This window comes from Hippopotamus amphibius, chromosome 12 (genome assembly GCF_030028045.1).
Source record: "Hippopotamus amphibius kiboko isolate mHipAmp2 chromosome 12, mHipAmp2.hap2, whole genome shotgun sequence".
In the NCBI taxonomy this organism is placed as follows: domain Eukaryota; kingdom Metazoa; phylum Chordata; class Mammalia; order Artiodactyla; family Hippopotamidae; genus Hippopotamus; species Hippopotamus amphibius.
This window is the reverse complement of record NC_080197.1, coordinates 74,405,310-74,428,523: the sequence shown is the minus strand read 5'-3', so window position 1 is coordinate 74,428,523 and position 23,214 is coordinate 74,405,310. Positions and strand designations below refer to the sequence as shown.

The 23,214-nt window shown below is 39.7% G+C and overlaps 1 protein-coding gene across 1 annotated transcript in view; it reads right to left on the bottom strand.

Moving 5' to 3' along the window:
- Positions 1-3,660: 3,660 nt before the first annotated feature.
- Positions 3,661-23,214, bottom strand: part of LOC130832891 (antigen WC1.1-like) — a 36,505-nt gene continuing 16,951 nt past the window's right edge. Inside the window, exons 3-15 of the mRNA XM_057701921.1 lie at positions 19,739-20,047; positions 19,338-19,646; positions 14,438-14,530; positions 14,048-14,362; positions 12,596-12,910; positions 7,671-7,712; positions 7,266-7,580; positions 7,007-7,039; positions 6,477-6,614; positions 5,976-6,071; positions 5,690-5,773; positions 4,503-4,649; positions 3,661-3,779 (exon numbers count right to left, since the gene is read on the bottom strand). Coding sequence (XP_057557904.1) covers positions 3,661-3,779; positions 4,503-4,649; positions 5,690-5,773; positions 5,976-6,071; positions 6,477-6,614; positions 7,007-7,039; positions 7,266-7,580; positions 7,671-7,712; positions 12,596-12,910; positions 14,048-14,362; positions 14,438-14,530; positions 19,338-19,646; positions 19,739-20,047 — 2,315 coding nt within the window. The remainder of the gene's footprint in view (positions 3,780-4,502; positions 4,650-5,689; positions 5,774-5,975; positions 6,072-6,476; positions 6,615-7,006; positions 7,040-7,265; positions 7,581-7,670; positions 7,713-12,595; positions 12,911-14,047; positions 14,363-14,437; positions 14,531-19,337; positions 19,647-19,738; positions 20,048-23,214) is intronic.

Here is a 23,214-nt window from a genome sequence, read left to right as displayed (position 1 = left end):
TATTTGCAGTCCTTTCTGGTGTCTGAGGTCATCTGCTGGTGTTCAGCTGGTTCTCTGTGGGAATTATTGTGTCTTTTTATGTATTCCTGATGCATCTGTGGAGAGGGATGCATTCCATGTCCTTCTACTTTGCCACCATCTTTCTTCTCAGGTTTATTTTTCATTGATTTTAGTTGAGTGCTTTATGCTGATAAAATATTTTTAGATAAGAACTTCCTTGTGCATCTTCCAGCTAGTGAATCCCATCAAAAAATTTTTAAGGAAGTCTGTTAGAGGTTAACACTGCCCTGATATCCTGAAACAGGGCGTCAGCCAATTTATACACCTGTCATTAACTCTTTCCTTGCCAGAGGCATAGGGATTTAGCTCAGTGATGACTAAAGAAATAAGGGATATACTATGGAGCTGAAAGCACATGATCATGTGGTTTTTTATTTCTTGTTTTGTACTGTTATCATTGCAAAAGAATCTGATGTGTTTAAGGAATGCTGATTAGGTCAATATTACTTGTTCCTAAAATGACTGTAAGGAAATAGTGAGGCTGAAGAAAGAAAGTGTATTTCCAAACATGGAGCTTCATAGCCTTGAGCTAGGGACTTTAAGCTTTCTAATGTAGCTTGTTGTTTCCCAAATTTTGATTTAAGGTGTACATGGGGATTTTGCAAAATTACCTGTACATATAGTTCGTGGATTTTAAAAAAATTTCCATTATTTCATGGATATTTTTGGTAGTAATATATGTTTTATATTTGAACAAAATGCTTAAGTTAAAAAGATAGTAAATATAAAGAAAATCTTAATTAAATAATTATACAGTTAGAATACAGGTGTGGAAATATTCATTATGCTGGAATGCAAATAACCAAATTTTGGAAACTTTGCTATACATAGCTAATTGTGCACCAGTAGTATTTTTTAAGCAGGAGAATAGCATTGTTTGGCTAACCTGCCTCTGTGTCCCCAGCTGTCTCTCTCTTTTGATACAACTCAAGTAAATATGTGAGGATGGTTTGGAATGGGAAAGTTCAAAGTAAATACAGCCACTTAAAAAAATTCACAAATGGAGAGGTAAGAGTTGTTAGGTGTCTCCACAAAAACAGCCAGAGAGTGGAATGGAAAACAGATACTAATGGAAAAGAATGGAAACAATAGGATTTATGAAAATTAGAATGTGCAATTTGATGGCAAAGGGGGAGATTTAGGTTGTTAGGAAATAATTAGAAAAGAGAGGAGGTGGTTAGAGTAAAAGATACTGTTAGGTAGTAGGAGATTTTTGTTATTAATATTCCATAAAAATTTAAACAAAATTAGAAGAGGTGCAACCATCTCCCTTCTACCTGATCAACCTCATTCACTTTTTTTTTGTTCTATATGCATTTTATTTTATTTTATTTATTTATTTTTTATTTTTTGGGGGGTACACCTAGTTCAATCATCTGTTTTTATACACATATCCCCATATTCCCTCCCTCCCTTGACTCCCCCCTACCCTCCCTCGAGTCCCCCCCACCCTCCCCGTCCCAGTCCTCTAAGGCATCTTCCATCCTCGAGTTGAACTCCCTTTGTTATACAACAACTTCCCACTGGCTATCTATTTTACACTTGGTAGTATATATATGTCTGTGCTACTCTCTCGCTTTGTCTCAGCTTCCCCTTCACCCCCCGCACCCCCCAAACCTCGAGTTCTCCAGTCCATTCTCTGCATCTGTGTCCTTGTTCTTGTCACTGAGTTCATCAGTACCATTTTTAGATTTCGTATATGTGAGTTAGCATACAATATTTGTCTTTCTCTTTCTGACTTACTTCACTCTGTATGACAGGCTCTAGGTCTATCCACCTCATTATATATAGCTCCATCTCATCCCTTTTAATAGCTGAGTAATATTCCATTGTATGTATATGCCACATCTTCTTTATCCATTCGTTTGTTGATGGGCATTTAGGTTGCTTCCATGTCCTGGCTATTGTAAATAGTGCTGCAATAAATATTATGGTACATGTTTCTTTTCGGATTATGGTTTTCTTTGGGTATATGCCCAGTAGTGGGATTACTGGGTCATATGGTAGTTCTAGTTTTAGTTTTTTAAGGAACCTCCAAATTATTTTCCATAGTGGCTGTACCAACTTACATTCCCACCAACAGTGCAGGAGAGTTCCCTTTTCTCCACACCCTCTCCAACATTTGTTGTTTCCAGATTTTTTGATGATGGCCATTCTGATCGGTGTGAGGTGATACCTCATTGTGGCTTTGACTTGCATTTCTCTGATGATGAGTGATGTTGAGCATCTTTTCATGTGTTTGTTGGCCATCTGTATGTCTTCTTTGGAGAAATGTCTATTTAGGTCTTCCGCCCATTTGTGGATTGGGTTATTTGCTTTTTTGGTGTTAAGCTTCATGAGCTGCTTGTATATTTTGGAGGTTAATCCTTTGTCCGTTGTTTCATAGGCAATTATTTTTTCCCATTCTGAGGGTTGCCTTTTACTCTTGTTTATGGTTTCTTTTGCTTTGCAAAAGCTGTTAAGTTTCATGAGGTCCCATTTGTTTATTCTTGATTTTATTTCCATGATTCTAGGAGGTGGGTCAAAAAGGATCTTGCTTTGATGTATGTCATAGAGTGTTCTGCCTATGTTTTCCTCTAGGAGTTTTATAGTGTCTGGCCTTCCATGTAGGTCTTTAATCCATTTGGAGTTTATTTTTGTGTATGGTGTTAGGAAGTGTTCTCATTTCATTCTTTGACATATAGCTGTCCAATTTTCCCAGCACCACTTATTGAAGAGGCTGTCTTTTTTCCATTGTATATTCATACCTCCTTTGTCAAAGATAAGGTGCCCATATGTGTTTGGGCTTACTTCTGAGTTCTCTATTCCCATTCACTTTTAACCTCACTTCTAGGTTTTAGTAGATGACGTGTGGGGTATTTTGGAATATTCAGTTACCTGTTTCTGAGTTTACCTTTCTAAGAGTAAACACTTAGTTCAGGACCAGATTTCATAGATTTATGCTATTTAAGAAAACGTGAATTTCTCAGTACCTAAAGGAAGGCAAGAGTGTAGTCCATGGGGAGGCGAAAACACTGATTTTCAACTGAGATTTCACTTGAGGAGAGGGGCACATTTGAAGAGTGAATTTTCTGGGGCTTCCTAGGTGGTGCAGTGGTTGAGAATCCACCTGCCAATGCAGGGGACATGGGTTCGATCCCTGCTCCAGGAAGATCCCACGTGCCACCGAGCAACTAAGCCCATGCACCACAACTATTGAGCCCATGTGCTGCAACTACTGAAGCCCACATGCCTAGAGCCCATGCTCCGCACTAAGGGAAGCCTCAGCAATGAGGAGCCCATGCACCACAATGAAGAATAGCCCCCATTCACCACAACTAAAAGAAAGCCCAAGCACAGCAAAGAAAGACCCAACACAGCTGACAAAATAAATAAATAAATAAATATTTTTTTTTTTAAAAGAAAAGAAAAAAAAAAACCCACTGAATTTTCTAAGGTCAGTGGTGGTGAATATACCTAAATTCTTAAAAGAATAGCATTTGTCTGTGAGACTGAGTCTTTATTATGAATAATTTCCTTAATCATAGTTCCATGGAAAAATTATGCAGTTATGAAGAAGACAGGATTCTCATTGATTTGAGAAACAATATTACAGAGGCACTACATGGTGTTAAGCTCAACATCATCATACCCAGGCTCTTCTTGTCTCAGCACCAATGAAGACTCTTTCTCTTCCATGCTATAGTTGACAGCTTCTCTCAGAGACTTCAGAGAGATGCCTGAAACAATAAGGAGAATCTGGGTAGTGGTGACACAAAGACAGGTCATAATCCTCTGATGGAAGGAGACTAGTACAAAATAGCCACAAAATATCTGGGGGTACCCAGCGCTTGTCTACAAGGTAGGTGGAGCTACTTCATACTGAAACAGCTTCTCCACTGCAATGTCTTATCTTGACCTTGGCAGTTGGAAAGATGGACCAAAAATGGCAAGGAGTAGAAAAGAGACCTGAATGCCTTTTCCACACCAGTCTGCTCTGAATTCCTCAAGGAGTGGAGGCAGGAGATGACCTCTTTAGCTCACCTCAGATGCCTTCTCCTTATGTCAATCACAGATCAAGCCTGACCTACAAGCTTCATGAGAACATTTTAGGTCCTCTGTCAGATGCCAACAGGGGACAGCTCAACCAAATCCCACAATCTCCTGCTTCCCAGGGACCACATACCCACATAAAAGCAGAAAGCCCAGTCCTAGGGATTAAGGATCTTCATCTGGCAATTGAAATAGTGGGAGAAAATTGTCTCTTGGTTTCCTTCTAGTGCTGAGGTTTTGTGACTCTCTAATTAAGGCCATTGCAGATTCTGCATTAATAGTGGGTAATCAACTTTAAACATTTGGTTGCATGGTTCTCATTTCTGACAGTAAAGAAAAACTGACTGTTGGTGGGTCAAAACTCATCTTCTCCATGATGATGGAGTAAGGCTACTGAGCTGTCAACTCACCTGTCTGGGAATACCTGGCATCACCTCCATCCTCTGGGGAAAAATAATGCTCACTCATCCCAGGGAAGAAAGGATTTACAGGAATAGGTAACTCATCAACATCATCATAACCATTTCCCGCAGTGTTGATATGCTGTCCTGGAGGCTCTGAAAACAGACAAGGACTCAGGTGGAATAGCAAAATATGGGTTGGACTAAGTGATGTCCTAAGTCCCTGCTAATGCAGAGATTCAAATAGCAGATAAATATAGACTGCATATTCCAGGGTTGTGTCAAAGACATGTATTTGATCTCAATGTGCTCAGAAATCACTTAAATCTTCTAAATATTCCAATATATCAAGGTCAATCATATGTTTCTAACATGATCTCTCATATCATAAAGCATCAACAAAAGCTATTGTGCTGAGTTTCAGGTACTATTTTCAAGCATATGGTACAGAGTTGTAGCATAATATGCACATATCAGTGGCAGGGGAGGATGAACCTGGACCAAGAGAACCCAGGTGTCCACGTGCTGTCTGAAGCTCTGGGAGACACAGAGCTGGTGGGAGAGGGAAGCCTGGACATCTATCACTCAGAGACAGGATATCCCACCAGTCCCAATCACAGGACACCTGGGTTTCAATCCCTTCTAGTCCTTGATTGACCTTAGGATCTAGTCTCCAGAGCTGTCCATCTTTACTATCTGGAGAAGATCCAGGGAGGATGTTCTCCTCTCTCAGGCTCCTTATAAACAAGAGCTTCTGGTAGTTGATAAGCACCAGCAGCAATCACTCCATATATTCTAGGGCTTATCAATATCAATAGTTTTGTCTCAATATACATAAAATCCACGAAATGATTCAAATATCATACTATCTCTGGATCCAAGCATAGTTCACAATGTTCTCTTTAGACACAGAAATTTTAATTTTTCAGCTTCAGATGTTATTAAAAAAATAAACACATAGTCTTAAAATCTTTGATAATACATTAGATACATGTCTGTTACTGAGTTGAAGTAGCTGTGGATACAGAGAACTGGGTCTGATTTTTTCATTTCTGAGATCACAGAGTGGGCAAGAGAGGGGGAAAAATGTGAACTAGAAAAAAGAAGTCCTTCCCATCCTAATCACAGGAAGAGCTCCTCAGACAAGATTCCTCTTCTGCATCCCCACCATCCAAGGGAAGACCTATCTCTATTACCTGGGGCAGAGTCAGGGTCTCCATTCTCCTCATTGTCCCCTGTGTAATACGGCAGCTTTGTTGCTGAGTCATCAGAAAGGTTACCTGGTAGGAAGAAAAACATCACAGACAAACAGAAAGCTTTCCCATAGCAGGAGGCCCAATGTCATAGTTTAGAAGTATTGAGGCTTCAGACTTGTAGAGAGAGGGCTTGGAGCTCCGTGTGAGGTTGGGTTAGTAAGCTTGGGTCCCTGCTGAAGATAACACATAGCCAGCTCATGAAGAGAGGGAAGGGTGTGGGACTTACTTGGGCTGTCCAATAGGTCTTCCTTCTTTGGTTTTATGAAGTCATCGATCTCCTGGTATAAGGCTTCATCAACAGCATCTTCAAAAGCAGATAAGGCTAGGAAAATGGCATGAGTTAGTGACTCACCCTGGAGATATTCCCTTTATCAACAGACTAAGCCTTCAGAACTCTCCAAAGCTCACCCTTGGAGAAAACTCTCTGCTGCTAGGGCCCCTTTCTTGGCCTTATGGGACAGAACTAAGTATCCTGACCCTGATCTTGATTCCACACTCAGTTTCCACTGACACTGTTCACACAGAAAGTCATAATTCTTGAAAGATTTTACACTCAACCCAGGACCAAGGATTCATCCTTTCAAATCTTGATGTCTGTTATAGAGAAGGTGGAATTTTAACAGGTAATGAGGATGGAGACCAATATATGTGTACTTTTCTTGGTGTCACAACAGGCTCAATACCTTTCCCACTACTTTCCAGATCATATAGCATCCCTAAGGCCTACCTTGGTGATCTGCTCTCCATCTGTGTAGCTGAATCCCCAGGATGATGAGGACCAGGAAGAGAAGGGCCCCCAGAATGATACAGAGGATCCCAGGAAGGGAGAAGATGCCAGGGTTGGGAGCTGAGCCTGAAGTGGTGCCTGAGGAGAGAAGGTCATGAGGTTTTAAGAGGGCGATAAGCCCAGAAGAAACCCTCCTTTCTTATCCTGGTCAACTTCTGAGTCTTCAAGACCATGAAGTCACCATTCAGATAGAATGGGTTTGGCTGAACCCCCAGATGTGATCAACACGGGTCCTTGCCTGAGCTATATCAAGTGTCTTCTGAATCTGGTTCTAAAAGATTTTTACAAAAGGAAAACTGGTGAAGCTCTGAAGTATTACAGCTGCCACTACTTAATAGGACCATAAACACCTGATCATCAAGCTATTCTATACTGACAATTTTGTCAGAAATATGAAGATCCATAGTGCAGGTCCCTGAAAATATGGGAGTTTCCTGTATCACACGGCTCAAAGCAGCAGAACCACTTACTTCCACGGGTGTGGGGAACTTTTGTCCTCTCACCTGGAGAGAAGAAAAGAAGAATTGATCACTGTACTGACTTGGCCTGAAAAAGCCATAGGGTTATACCTATCATCATTGGCATATCGTTCTCTCCTAGATCCCAGGAAATCAGGCAATAGCCTTTCCTGGAGCCAGAGCACAAAATAGCAGGTTAGTCCAGGAAATGTTTCTGGTTACAAACTCACACCTCCTTCAGTCCTAGCCCCAAACCTGGTCCTCCACTCACCAGAGCACCTCACACCAGCATCCTCCTCATGCTTGCAGTCGCTCTGCCCCCAGGGCTCCGCAGCACAGTCCCACAGGGAGGATTCCCAGCCCCCGCACTGCACCTCGTCCAGCCAGATGCTCCCATTTCCAGGGCCAAACGCTGCATCCCGCATGGCTTCCAGCGCATGGCCACAGCCCAGCTGCTGACACACCACCTCGGCCTCTGCCAGGCTCCAGGAGTCATCACACACTGTGCCCCAGGAGCTGCTGTGCCAGACCTCCACCCGCCCTGAGCACACGCTGTCTCCTCCCCTGAGTCGGATCTTGTCTCTGTCTGAAAAGACAGCAGTACCACCTGTTACTGCACCTGGTGGGAAGAAAGGAGCCCCTGGGAATCACAGGGAGGCAGGAGGGGCTGACATACCTGTGCAGGGGGCAGCAGTTGGACAGCTCTTGGGTCGCCTTCCTGCAGAAGCAAATGATGGGGATCAGGGACAGCTTGGGGTGGTCTCTTCCCCAAAACAAGATTATCTATGGTCCTTGGCTCAATCCAAGTGACAAGTAAAAATACAGTCTTCATAATTTATTGAGCTGAGACATTCATTGGATCTTATCACCAGCTGAAATAACTTTAAATATTTACTTGTTTATCACTCTCCACATCCCACCACAAGTATAAACACAGACATCTATAAATGTACACATACACACACCCCTGAATGAAAGCTCCACTAGAGGAAGGACCTTGCTTATCTTATTCACCCTGTGTTTCTGCTACTAGGACAGTGCCTGGCACATTGTATGCACTGATTCAACAAGTACGTATGAAGAACTTTCTCTGAATACCATGATGCGGCTTGATAAATGTTTATCAAATGAATGAATAGATGAGTAAAACTAAGTGAAATAGAATTCCTTTAAAATAGTAAACCAAATATAAATTAATGGTAATGGTTTATGATAATAAATAGTTCATATTAAAAATAATTAACCCATAAGCACAGAATTAATTTATACTCAAAATCTCACTTATATAATTTTAATGGAAAATTATTAGATAGATTAAAGCTACTCTTACCTATTATTCAGTATGACATGTGGGCAAGCAAAGACAACTGTTGTAAAAGGAAGTTCTTAAAAAAGGGAATATACAGGATAAAACAAGTAGAATTCAGAGAAGATAGGTGGATACATAGCTACTGAGTAAGACAGAAGTATCTGTAATAGAGTCAAATAAACTAGAGGGGTGGGATAGGGAGGGTGGGAGGAAGGCTCAAGAGGGAGGGGATATGGGGATATATGTATAAATACAGCTGATTCACTTTGCTGTACAGCAGAAACTAACACAACATTGTAAAGCAATTACACTCCAATAAAGATCTGAAGAAAAAATAAACAAAATAAACAAAAACATATTGCCATAGGAAAAAAAAAAACATACTGAAAATAATTTGTATTGAGAAGATGCAGAAATAACAAATAAAAAATACACAAAAGAATTGAAACTGAACAAAATACACATAAGTTCAAAGCAGTACAAGAAAATAGAAGTGTAAATGGTACCTGTCAAAAAACATCAAAATGTGTATATCCCTTCCAGATCATCCTATCAAATCTTCTACCCACTCTATGCAGAGAACCTTTGAGAAAATGATGGCAGGACCTCTGTGAGGTGGTTACTTGCTTTCAGGGTCAGAGACTTTACCACTTCCCACTTCATGGTGTTTAATTGTAGGAAAACTATCGTCAATAAAAAGTCTAATAGTTTAATACATCTTGGCCTTCAAATGAAAAACACAAAGAGATGAGGAAAGAGAGGCAAGGAAGGGAGTGAACCTCTGCTTTTGAAATATCTACCACCACATTCTCTCAGCTATGGATTTCAGGCAACTCCCAGCATATCATTCAAGATATACCTGAATGGGCTGTGTGTGTTTTCGTGAGTGGGGGAGAGAGAGAGAGAGCAAAACAAAGAGAGAGAACTATTGAAGGAATTAAGGTGCTTTGGTTTGAATATTTGTCACCCCACCAACATTTATTTATTTCATTCAACATTTATTGTTGAAATTGCAATTTGCAATGTAGTGGTATTAAGTGCTGGAGCCTTCTCAAACTCTTACTGAAACAAAGAAAGGAACATTTCCAAATTCATTTCATGAGGCCAAGATTATTCTGATATCAAAACCAGACAAGGACACCACAAGAAAAGAAAATTACAGGCTAATACCCTGATAAATATAGACACAAAAATCTTCAACAAAATATTAGAAAACTGAATTCAACAATACATTAAGAGGGTCATACACCATGATCAAGTGAGATTTGTTCCAAGGGTGAAAGGATGGTTCAACAACCACAAATTAATAAATGTGATATACCAAATAAACAAAATGAAGGTAAAAAATCGTATCCTCTCAATAGATGCAGGAAAAACATTTGACAAAATGCAGCATCCATTTATGATAAAAACTCTTTACAAAGCAGGTATAGAGGGATCACACCTCAAGATAATAAAGGTCATGTGAGAAGTCCACAGATAACATCATACTTTACTGTAAAAAACTGAAAGATTTTCCTCTAAGATCAAACACAAGACAAACACACTGCCACTACTTTTATTCAACATAGTTTTGGTATTCCTAGTCCCAGAGAAAAGCAGGCAAGAAAAAGAAAATAATGGCATCCAAATCTGAAAGAAACAGGCAAAACTGACACTACTTGCAGATTATGTAAGATAGATAGATATAAACCCTAAAGACTTCACCAAAAACTGTTAGAACTAATAAACTGAGTAAAGTTGCAGGATGTAAAATTTATATACAAAAATCAGTTGCATTTCTATACACTAACAACAAATTGCCATAAGAAGAAATTAAGAAAACAATTATATTTACAATTGCACCAAAAGAATAAAAGATCTAGGAATAAATTTAACCAAGGAGGTGAAAGACCTGTACACTGAAAACTATAAGACATTGATGAAAGATATTGAAGAAGACACAAATAAATGGAAAGATATTCTGTGCTCATGGATTGGAAGACCTAATATTATTAACATGCCCATACTACTCAAAGCAACTGCAGATTCACTGCAATCCTTATCAAAACTCCAATGAAATTTTTCACAGATACAGAACAAACAATCCTAAAATTTGCATGGAACCACAAAAGACCCTGAATAGCCAAAGCAATCTTGAGAAAGAACAATGCTAGAGGTGTCGTGCTTCCTGATTTCAAACTATATTACAGAGCTATTAATCAAAACAGTATGCTATTGGTGTAAAAATGGACTCAGAGATCAATGGAATGGAATAGCCCAGAAATAAACCCAACTTTGGTCAATTAATTTTTGACAAAGGAGCCAAGAATATACAATGAGGAAAGGACAGTCTTTTCAACAAATGGTGTTGAGAAAACTGGGCAGCTACATGCAAAAGAAGGAAATTGGGCCACTATCTTACACTATTCACAAAAATTAACTCCAAATAGATTAAAGACTTGATCATAAGTCCTGAAGCCATAAAACTCCTAGAAGACAAAATAGGAAAAAAAAAAAAAAAGGATCCTTGACATTAGTCTTCATGATAATTTTTTGGATTCAATGCCAAAAGCAAAGGCAACAAGAGCAAAAATAAGCAGGTGGGACTACATAAAACTAAAAAGCTTCTGCACAATAAAGGAAATCATGTACAAAATGAAAAGGCAACCTGTGGAACTGGAGAAAATATTTGCAAATTATATTTCTGATAAGAGTTAATATCCAAAATGCATAAAGAACTCATACAACTCAATAGCAAAACAAAAACAAATACAAAACAAAACAAAACAAAACAAAATAAACAAACCCCCCAAACAATCTGATGTAAAAACAGGCAGAGAACCTGAATAGATGTTTTTTAAAAGAAGACATACAATTGGCCAATAGTACATGAAAAGCTGCTTAACATTATTAATCATCAGGGAAATGCAAATTAAAACCACAATGAGATATCATCTCATATCCCCTAGAATGGCTTTTATCAAAAAGACAAGAAATAACAAGAGATGGTGAGAATATGGAGAGAAGGGAAAGCTTGTGCACAGTTGGGGGGAAGGTAAGTTGGTGCAGCCCCTATGGCAAACAGTATTGAGGTTCCTCAAAGATTAAAAATAGAACTGCCATATGATTTAGCAATTTCACTTTTGGGTATTTATCTGAAGGAAATGAAAACACTAACTTGAAAAGATGTGTGCAACCCAATGTTCAATGCAGCATTATTTACAATAGCCAAACAATGTAAGTCTTCACTGACTGATGAATGGATAAAGAAAACGTGATATGTATATATATCCAGCCATAAAAAAGAAGGAAATCTTGCCATTTGCAACAACATGGATGGATCTTACGGGCATTATGCTAAGTGAAATAAATCAAACAGAGCAAGAAAAATACCATATGATCTCACAAAACAAAAAACAAGTTCAGAGATGCAGAGAGCAGTTTAATGGCTGCCAGAGGTGGGGAGTTGGTGTGGACAAAATGGATGAATGTAATCAAAAGGTATTAAGTTATAAAATTAATAAGTCATGGGGATGTAACAAACAGCATGGTGACTGTAGTGAATATTGTATCGTCTACTTGAAAGGTAGTGAGAAAAACATCTTAAACATTCTCATCGTATAAGAAAAAAAACTTGTAACTATGTATGGTGATGGTATTACTAGCCTTATTGTGGTGATCATTTGCTAGTATCTACAAATATAGAAGCATTATGTCATACATGTGAAATAGTATAATGTTATGTCAATTACATCTTTTTTAATAAATTTATTTATTTGTTTAAATTATTTTATTTATTTATTGGCTGCATTGGGTCTTCATTGCTGCACACGGGCGTTCTCCAGCTGCTGAGAGTGGGAGATACTCTTCACTGTGGTGCGCAGGCTCCTCACTGTAGTGGCTTCCCTTGCTGTGGAGCACGGGCCCTAGGCATGTGGGCTTCAATAGTTGCGGCACATGGGCTCAGTAGTTGTGGCTCACGGGCTCTAGAGCACAGGCTCAATAGTTGTGGCGCATGGGCTTAGTTGCTCCGTGACATGTGGAATCTTCCCAGGGCAGGGCTCGAACCCGTGTCCCCTGCATTGGCAGGTGGATTCTTTACCACTGCGCCACCTAGGAAGTCCTGTCAATTACATCTTAATTAAAATTTCTAAAAAAACTAGGTTGGAACATGTGGAGTAAATTAGCTCTATCCAAACTTCATTTTGTAAACTCAACTTAAACTCATCACTTAGATTTTAAAATATAAAATCTCACTGATAACAGCCTACAGGGTTGGGACAGACACATAGAAACAGACAGTAAGTCACCTGCACAGGAGATATAGGCTTCCTCCTTTGAAGAACATGAACTGTATTTCCAAGGGTCAGAAGGACACTGCCAGAGAGAGGTATCAGTTTTCCGGCACTGGATTAAATCTACCCACCGGGGTCTAGAACCTTCCCTAAAAGCAACAGAAGAGTTGAGGGTTCCACTGTCCCCACAGCCAAGCTGTCTGCAGATGATAGACACGGTGATGTCTTCCATGGGGCTGCGGCAGACACTGCCCCAGGTCCCGTTGTAGAAAACTTCCAGCCACCCAGCACACTCCTGGTCCTCGCTCACCATCCTGAGGGCCAGGAACTCTGAAATTGAAAGGGAGGAAACAGGACAGGGTGAGCCCTCCACTCAGTGCTCTGGGTTTTCCTCTCTCCCAGAAATTGTGACACTCATCCCTGACCCAGCTGAGGAGATACCCACTAGATAACAAGACTGAAATCTGTCTCCTTTTAACCTGATCTGGCCCATTTGTGTTTGTCTTTCTATTTCTACCACAATGATATACAGGGACATGAACAGAGAGGAACACTGTCCTAGGCACCTGCAGGGAGGGGGAGCTGAATCCTGCTTCCCGACAAAACCTCTAAATGAGTATGTGAAAGGGATGTGGTGTGGATATTGGGGAGGTAGGCAGAATAATAGACCCACAGATGTCCACATCCCAATCCCTGGAACCTGTGAATATGTTACCTTACCTGGCAAAAGGGACTTTACAGATGTGATTAAGATAAAAACCTTGGGATGGTGAGATTAAGCTGGAATATTGTGGGTTAACCACAAGAGCCCAGTCTAATCACATCCTTAGACCCACTATCCTTAAAAGTGGAATACCCTTCCTGGCTCTGGCTAGAGGGAGATGTGACTGTGGGTAACAGTTAGAGACACGCAGCACTGCTGGTCTGATGGTGAATGAAGGTGGCTATGAGCCAAGGAAAGCAGGCATTTTCCAGAAGCTTGAAGAGACAAGGAACGAATTCTTCCCAGAGCCTCAGAAGTGGTGTGGCCCTGCTGAAACCTTGATTTTAGCCCAGTGAGATCCCTGTTGGACATCTAACCTACAGAACTGTGAGGCAATAAATACATGTTGTTTTAAACCATTAACTATGTGGTAATTTGTTACGGGAGCAAACGGAAACTAGTACCATGGGCTTAAGATTTTTGTACCATATGCAACTTAAGAGAGAGCCCTGTTTTCAAGTGGAAACTGTAAGAAATGGCTCTGCCAGGAAATATTGCTGAGAAGAAAGGACCAGAATCTCAGCTGCTGCGGGAGGAAGTGAGAGCACCTAATCTTTACATCTGCTGGAAAACAAACTCCACGGAAGGAAGCTTCCTTCTGTGGCCCTTTCAGCAACTCTCCCTCAGGGCTCAGACTCCCTACACTCAGGGTCCCCACCCATCCCACCCCCTCCCCCAGCCTGTGGACAGTGTGCAGCGCAAACCTGAGCAGATGACCCCTGCATCTTCCTTGTGTCTGCAGTCGTGCCGCCCCCAGCCCCGGGAAGGGCACCTCCACACGTGGGACTCATTTCCGGTGCACTTCAGGTCGTCCAGCCAGATGGGCCCTGATCCCTCCCCAAAGTGAGCAGACCCCGTGGCATTGAGGGCTTCTCCACAGCCCAGCTGCCTGCACACCACGTGGGCATCGTCCAGGTCCCAGCTGTCATCACAGATGGTGCCCCAGGAGCCCTGGTGAAGGATCTCCACTCTCCCGGCGCAGTGACTGCCCCCGTCCACCAGGCGGAGCTGTCTGCTGTCTAAGGAGAGAGAAATGGGACAATGGGGCCCTGACACGGAATGAGAAGGGTCCTCTGGTCCTGTGGGACCCTCACCTGAGCAGTTGGCGGCGCTCTCCTCTGAGGCTGCGGAGCCTGCTGGTTCAGACACAGAGTTGTTGCACTGGGGCAGCATTTGGGTCTGGTTTCCTGCAGAAACAGCAATGATCAGTGGGTTGGTAAGGTTGAAAAACAAGAAATTAAAGTAAGCTAAATAACGACCTAATGAAGGGGTCTGAGATGAAAACTGTAGCATAGCAGTGAAGTTATACGTTTAGAGTTCACCGTCTCCATGGAGAGTTCTGCTTCTGACAATGCCAAAATTCCTGTTTCAAGCCAAGCATTGTACTAAGAATGAGTTTAATAAGATGTTCTATCCCTAAATCTATCTCTAAATGGAGGAAGCATAATAAAATCCTTTCTGAAGGAATGCTATAATTTTTAATCTACAATGTCTGTCTTTAAAAAATACTTATATAAAAGAGATCTCATGGAAAACCAAGAGGAAAAAGAGGAGAAAGAATTTCCCAGGGTATTCAGCTATTAGAGTTACCTGACAGAGAATTTATTTATTTTTATTAATTTTTATTGGAGTATAGTTGCTTTACAATGTTTTATTAGTTTCTGCTGTACATCAAAATGAATCAGTTATACATATACACATATCCCCTCTTTTTTAGATTTCCTTCCCAGTTAGGTTATCACAGAGAATCGAGTAGAGTTCCCTGTGCTATACAGTAGGTTCTCATTAGTTACCTATTTTATGCATAGTAGTATATATATATATATCATCCCAATCCCCCAATTCATCCCACTCCCCCTTCCCTTCCCCCCTTGGTATCTGTAAGTTTGTTCTTTACATCTGTGTCTCTATTTCTGCTTTGCAAATGAGGTCGTCTGTACCATTTTTCTAGATTCCACATATAAGTGATATTATACAAAATTTGTTTTTCTCTTTCTGATTTACTTCATTCTGGATGACAGTCTCTAGGTCTATCCACGTCTCTGCAAATGGCACTATATCGTTGCTTTTTATGGCTAATATTCCATTGTATATATGTACCACATCTTCTCTATCCATTCTCCGGTTGGCAGACGTTTAGGTTGCTTCCATATCCTGGCTATCGTAAATAGTGCTGCAGTAAACAGTGGGGTGCATGTATCTTTTTGAATTATGGTTTTCTCTGGGTATATGCCCAGAAGTGGGATTGCTGGGTCACATGGTTGTTCTATTTTTAGTTTTTTGAGGAACCTTCATACTGTACTCCATAGTGACTGTACCCATTTATATTCCCACCAACAGTGTAGGAGGGTTCCCTTTTCTCCACATCCTCTCAACCATTTATTGTTTGTAGAGTTTTTGATGATGGCCATTCTGACCAGTGTGTGGTGATACCTCATTGTAGTTTTGATTTGCATTTCTCTAATAATTAGTGATGTTGAGCATCTTTTCATGTGTTTGTTGGCCATCTCTATGTCTTCTTTGGAGAAATGTCTATTTAGGTCTTCCACTCATTTTTTTTCATTGGGTTGTTTGGTTTTTTTTGATATTGAGCTGCATGAGCTGTTTGTATATTTTGGAGATTAATCCTTTGTCCATTGCTTCATTTGCAAATGTTTTCTCCCATTCTGTGGGTTGTCTTTTTATTTTGTTTATGATTTCTTTTGCTGTTCAAAAGCTTTCAAGTTGAATTAGGTCCCATCTGTTTATTTTTGTTTTTATTTTCATTATTCTAGGAGGTGGATCAAAAAAGATCTTGCTGTGATTTATGTCAAAGAGTGTTCTGCCTATGTTTCCCTCTAAGAGTTTTCTAGTCTGACAGAGAATTTAAATAGCCATGATTAAAATGCTCATAGAATTAATTGACAAGATGTGTATCTTGGCAGAGAAATGATAACAGAAACAAAATTTCTAGAGCTGAAAATATTAATAGATGAAATTAAGAACTAAAGAATAAGTGTATAAAGACATTAGATTAGCATAAGGTAAAAGTAGTAAAATGGAAGATCAGAGGACAAATATTCCTTTCTTTAGAAATGCTGGTCACATGGTAAGGGTCTTGGTTACTACTGCTGTATAATAAAATTTCCTCCCAAATTTAGCAGCATAAGGAAATTTTTAAATTTAATTTAATTTTTAAAATATAAATCCCAGGCTTTCTTTTTTCTTTTTCTTTTTAAAATTTAAAATTTTATTTATTTATTTATTTTTATTATTATTCCTTTAATTTTATGGCCATGCCACACAGCCTGCAGGATCTTAGTTCCCCAACAAAGAGTTGAACCCAAGGCCCCTGCAGTGGAAGTGCAGAGTCTTAACCACTGGACTGTCAGGGAAGTCCCGAAATTTTTTTTTAATTTTTCTCATAACTTTTTGGGTCACTAATTTTGGAAAGACTCAACTTGGCATTTCTGTGTTTGGGGTCTCCCATGTGGTTGCACTCAGATGTCATCTGGGACTGAAGTTATCTGAAGGCTTGACTGAACTGTGGTTGTGTAAGGAAGTTCCCTGACATATTTTTTGGGGGGAGGGATAAAGGGGCATCATGTCTGCAACCTAATCCAAAAAGATTTTACATATTCAGAGAGAAATGGGTCAGGAAGAGGACAAGGAAGGAGGGAGAGAGAGAGAGAGAGAGAGAGAGAGAGAAAGCAAGCAAAAAACTAACCTAACATTTGGAGAATCTGGGTAAAGTTCAGAGAGAATTCATTCCTAGGACACCTTCACTAAAGGAAATACTAATAACATCAAAACCATAAAAAGCCTAGGAGAAAACCTTGTTAAAGATGTGTAAAACTGCTGAGAGAAATTCAAGACCTAACTGAATGGTGGTATATATTGTGTCAATGAATTGTGAGACTCAGTATTGTCAAAGTCAATCATCCTCAAATTTATATATAGATTAACTCTAATCTCAATCAAAATACTCTTATGCTTGTGTGTGTGTGTGTGTGTGTGTGTGTGTGTGTGTGTGAAAAATGACAAGCTGATTCCAAAATTTATACAAAATACAAAAACCAAGAATGACCAACACAGTTGGCAAGAAAAGCAACAAAGTTAAAGGAGTTAATATAAAGTAACACCTGTAAATTAAAGTTACTCAGACTTACTATAAAGTTACAATAATTAAGAAAATGTGATATTGGTGCAAGGATAGGCAAATGATACAATGGAACAGAATAGAGAGTCTAAAAAAATACTCAGACATATGTGCCCTTTTGCTTATGGCAAAGGTGGCACTGCAGTGGTGAGAAGAGTCTTTTCAGAAAAAGATTTTGAGTCAATTGAATATCCATATGAAAGCATGACACTTGACCCTTATCCTACACAAATATCAATCCCAGAGGCAATGTACGATTATATGCAAAAGAAAAATAATTAAACTTCTCTGAGATACTCTTGGAGAACATTTTTATGATCTTGGTGTAGGCAAAGTTCTTTTTAAAAGAATATAAGGAGCACTAAATGTACAGATAAAAAGTTGATAAGTCATACTTCCTTAAGATTAGTAAATTGGCTCATTGAAGTACACCACACCACTAAGAAAATGAAAATAAAAGACCTAAGGGTTAAATACGCAAAATAAATAATACATAATTTGCACCAAAAGTCATTGTCATGGTAATTTGTAGCACTGTATTTGTAATAGTTAAGAACTAGAAACAAACTTAAATCTCTACCACTAGTTGCATGATCAATGCATGGTCATGTGATCATTCAAAAGAATATTACTATATTTATAGTAATAAAAATGAATAAAATGCTGCTATAAACAACATCATGAGTCATCTCATAGTTTTGAGTCAAAGAAATTAGACACAAAAGAAAACATACTGCATGATTTTATATAAAGTTCAAAAACTGACAAAATATTCTATGGCAATAGAAATCTTAGGTATGTGGTTTTCATTGGAGAAGTAGGAGGGCACTGTTATTGGGATGTGACAGTGACTTCTGTGGTGCTGTTAATGTTCTCTTTGTTGTTCTAGTTTGGAGTACATGACTGAGGTATACACTTATTGTTTGTACATTGTTCTCTATTATTATCCTTAAACAATAATGTTCCTTAAAAAATATTATTCCTCTTAACACTTCTTTCTCTGACTTGAAAAATGAGTGAACAATGAGAATGTAATGGGGCAGGGCCTTATGGGACCTTCCCAGGACAGATCACCCTCATTTCCCCTGCCTGCCTCTGTCGGTAAAAAACCTTTAGCCAAAGAATAAATTTAATCAGAGAAATGAAAAAATCAGAAACAAAGGAAAACAGTCAAACAAGACAAAATGATAATAGTTTAGCCATTAAGCAAAGTCAAGTACATTTATTTCCTCCTCAAGGGCTATAGATAATATTCTAAGCCCTATCCTTTGATCTGTTTTGCAGATATTGAAACTCCCACCATGTTGAAGAAGTTAACCTTAAGATGATCAGACTGTAGTTATGACATAAGCTTCTCCATCTTACACAATTCCAAGAACTGGCCTCAAGGAAATGGGAAAAAACCAACACTAGACCGGTAGATTAACTGTATTTCACGCAATAAAGGTGACACTGATCAGACCACCACATGACCAATTTCAAGATGATTGTCAGAGCTAACTGTGCTATTCGGCAAGTAGCCTGCCCCCACTTCTGTCTGTGCACCCCTGAAATTCCCCTTTAAAAACTCTTGCCCCTAACCAGCAAGGGGGAGTTGGTTCTTTGGAACATGAGTCCTCTTTCTCCCCAGGATTGCTTGCTTCCTCAATAAAGCTATCTTTCATTTTACCTAATACCTGTCTCTTAGTATTGGATTCTTGAGCAAGAAGCAGCTGAACCTGAGTTCGGTAGCAAGAAGCAACTTTTCACTACAAAATATCTTACTTTTGAAGCCAGTTTTCCCTCACTCTCTGCTTTTGGGGACATTTTACACCAGGAGTATCCTGAGTACCAGTTAGCCCTTCCCTCTCACTTACCTGAGCAGATCACAGAGGCTGTGTTTCCCTGGGTACAGTCAGGAACACCCAGGGCAGTCACAGGGCAACTCCACAAGAAGGACTCAGCCCCCGAACAGTGAAACTGGGCTTTCCAGATCTGATCACCTCCTTCTGCTCCTTTTGGGGTAGAAATGGCAACTCCACAGCTGAGCTGATGACAGACAACATTGGCATTGGCCATACTCCAGTGGGAGGCACAGAGTGCTCTCCATTGTCCAGTAATATTTATCTCCACTTGCCCCTCACACTGAGAGGTGCCATTTCTCATGAGCCGGATTTCTGTGTATGCTGGTAGAAAAAGACAGGATTTCAGCAAAATCTCATTTTTTTTAAACCTAAACAGGGTGTTTAGGTAGCTTAAGTTCTGATCTGCATCTCACCTGAACAGACAACATGAACAGCTCCACTGTGGTGACAAATGCCTCCTGGACAGGGCACTCTGGGGCATGACAAGAGCTCAGGCTCCTCCCCCTCACACCTGAACTTTTCAGCCCAGACCCGGCCCTCTGACTCTCTGAAGGGCACATGTTCCTGGACAGACACAGCCTTGCCGCATCCCAGCTCTGCACAGATGACCTGGGCAGTGGGGAGGGTAAAGTTCCCATCAGACACTGGAATCCAGTCTTCTCCAGAATGCACTTCTACTCGTCCTGCGCAGGGTCCACCACCTCCAGTCAGATGCAAAAATCCTAAGAGAAACAAACAAACATAAAACAAAGCCAGTGAGTATTCATGATCCTAGCTTGACAATTGGAAACAACACATCACAGGTAATGATGTGAAAGCTTTTTCTTTTCCAGGAGTGGGGCATGGAGAGAGAGTTTAACAGTCATTGTCAGAACTGTATTTTCCATGAGTAAGTTTCTGAAGAGAAATCCAAAAGGATTTGCAGGATCAGTTTGGAAAGGCTGATTCCCAAGAATGTATATTTTGGTTAAGAATGTGAATTCCTTATCTGCGGGCCTGGAAATTACAGGGCCCAAGGAAACTGCACTGTGGCAGGCATTCAAACTTGGGTGCAGAGCTGAACTAACCCAGGGTGATAAAGGTCCATGGGATTCAAGAGGTTAGAGGCCTAAGAGGCAGACAAAGTTAGAAGGCCATCCTGAGATTTCTGGGATTCAAATTTCTGGCCAGTTTTCTCTCAGGAACCAAAAGGGAAAATCATGAGGGCTGGATCTGTGAGTGCGTGGTAAACTGTAGACAGACTTATGGCTCAAAGGTGGAAATTGATTTTATAGCATGTCCACTTTTACAATATCCCTTGTTTTCTCGTAATTTTTGATGGTAAATTTTTTAGGTGACCTAATTCTGAAAAGAAGTTGTCTGCTGATGAGTTTCGATATTAAAAAAGCTCGAGAGTCATAGGAGAGGGAGGGACTGGTCCTAGCCATCTTTCTTGAAAGCCTAGGATTTATCAATGAACCTGGGAGAGAATAAGTTCTCAGTGGGAATATGCAAAACAGCTTAGTTTGTTGATTACTTCATACTAGACATGAGAATCAAACATGGGAATCTTAGAAAAAGCTAAGATTGGAAGGTAAGTGAAGTTTCTGTACAAGTGAGGGCTAAGGAAGCCCTGACTGAAAGGGGGCTCCTCACTAAGCTCCTGGCTGGCTCCTCCAAGGAGAGCGAGTGAAATTTTTAGGGAGAAGACTGCGCTTACACTGATAACTCCTGTCCAGCTTCTTGCCCTTTTAATGAAAATCAGTCTTCCTGACCTGAAAGGTGTCAGGACACATTTCTGGAAATTTGCCTAAGCAGAAGAAAAGCAGTTTTATCAAGGACTACTGAATTTAGAATTAATGCATTTAACCTAATACCACAGAAACCCCAAAAGACCAACATAAAGATTGTAGGTAACAAAAAACTCTAAAATTTGGAACCCAAGCTTTGCAATGTAGAGAACTAGGTTCACATGTTGGATAACAAATATGAAAAGATACAGACAACCAATACTTCAGTCAAAAAGGAGGAAGACACCCAGGTCCACACCAAGCAAAGTATGACCTCTTTCAGGGCTAAGATCTACAAGCTTTCAAAGCTGTGAATAATATTGGAGATGCTTGAGCACTATGTTCTTTTATTTTATTTTACTTTATGGAGTATAGTTGATTTACAGTACTGTGCTAGTTTCTGCTGTACAGGAACGTGAATCAGTTTTACATATACATATATCCACTCTTTTTTAGATTCTTTTCCCATATCCATCATTAGAGTATTGAGTAGAATTCCCTGTATTATACAGTAGGTCCTATTATCTATCTATTTTTTATATACCAGTATGTATATGTCAATCTCCCAATTTATCCCTCACCCCTTTCCTCCATGGTAACCATAAATTTGTTTTTTACATCTGTGACTCTATTTCTGTTTTGTAAATAAGTTCATTTGTACCATTTATTTAGATTTCACATATAAGTGATATCATATGATATTTGTCTCTCTGTGTCTGACTTACTCTACTCAGTATGACAATTTCTAGGTCCATCCAAGTTTCTGCAAATGGCATTATTTTGTTCTTTTTTTTATGGCTGAGTAATACTCCATTGTATATACGTACCACATCTTCTTTATCCATTCCTCTGTTGAACATTTAGGTTACTTCCATGTCCTGACTATTGTAAATATCGGTGCAATGAACACTGCAGTGCATGTATGTCTTCAAATTATGGTTTTCTCTGGGTATATGCCCAGGAGTGGGATTGCTGGATCATATGGTAGTTCTATTTTTAGTTTTTTTATGGAACCTCCATTCTGTTCTCCATAGTGGCTGTACCAATTTACATTCACACCAACAGTGTAGGAGGGCTCCCTTTTCTACACACACCCTCCAGCATTTATTGTTTGTAAACTTTTTGATGATGGCCATTTTGACCAGCGTGAGGTGATACCTCACTGTAGTTTCAATTTGCATTTCTCTAATAAGTAGTGATATTGAGCATCTTTTCATGTGTCTTGTGGCCATCTGTATGTCTTCTTTGGAGAAAGGTCTATTTTGATCTTCTGCCCATTTTTGGATTGGGTTGTTTGTTTTTTTTGTTATGAACTACCTGAGATGTTTGTATATTTTAGAGCTTAATCACTTGCTGGCTGTTTCATTTGCAAATATTTTCTCCCATTCTGTGGGTTACCTTTTCATTTTCTTTATAGTTTCCTTTGCTTTGCAAAAGCTGTTAAGTTTCATGAGGTCCCATTTGTTTATTTTTGTTTTTATCTTAATTACTCTAGGAGGTGGGCCAAAAAACATTGTGCTGCAATTTATGAGAGTGTTTTGCCTATGTTTCCCTCTAAGAGTTTTATAGTGTCCAGCCTTACCTTCAATCTCTTTTGAGTTTATGGTGTTAGAGAGTGTTCTAATTTCATTATTTTACATGTAGCTGTCCAGTTTTCCCAGCACCACTTATTGAAGAGACTGTCTTTTCTCCATTGTATATTCTTACCTACTTTGTCATAGATTAGGTGACCATAAGTGAGTGGGTTTATCTCTGGGCTTTCTATCCTGTTCCATTGATCTACATTTCTGTTTTTGTTCCAGTACGATACTGTTTTGATTACTGTAGCTTGGTAGTATAGACTGAAGTCAGGGCACCTGATCCCTCCAGCTCCATTTTTCTTTCTCAAGATTGTTTTCGCTATTCAGGGTCTTCTGTGTTTCCATATAAATTATAAAACTTTTGTTCTACTTTTGTGAAAAAATTACTATTGGAAATTTGGTAGGGATTGCATTGAATCTGCAGATTGCCTTGGGTAGTATGGTTATCTTGATAATATTGATTCTTCTAATCTAATCACATGGTATATCTCACCATCTGTTTGTGTCATCTTTGATTTCTTTCTTCAACATCTTATAGTT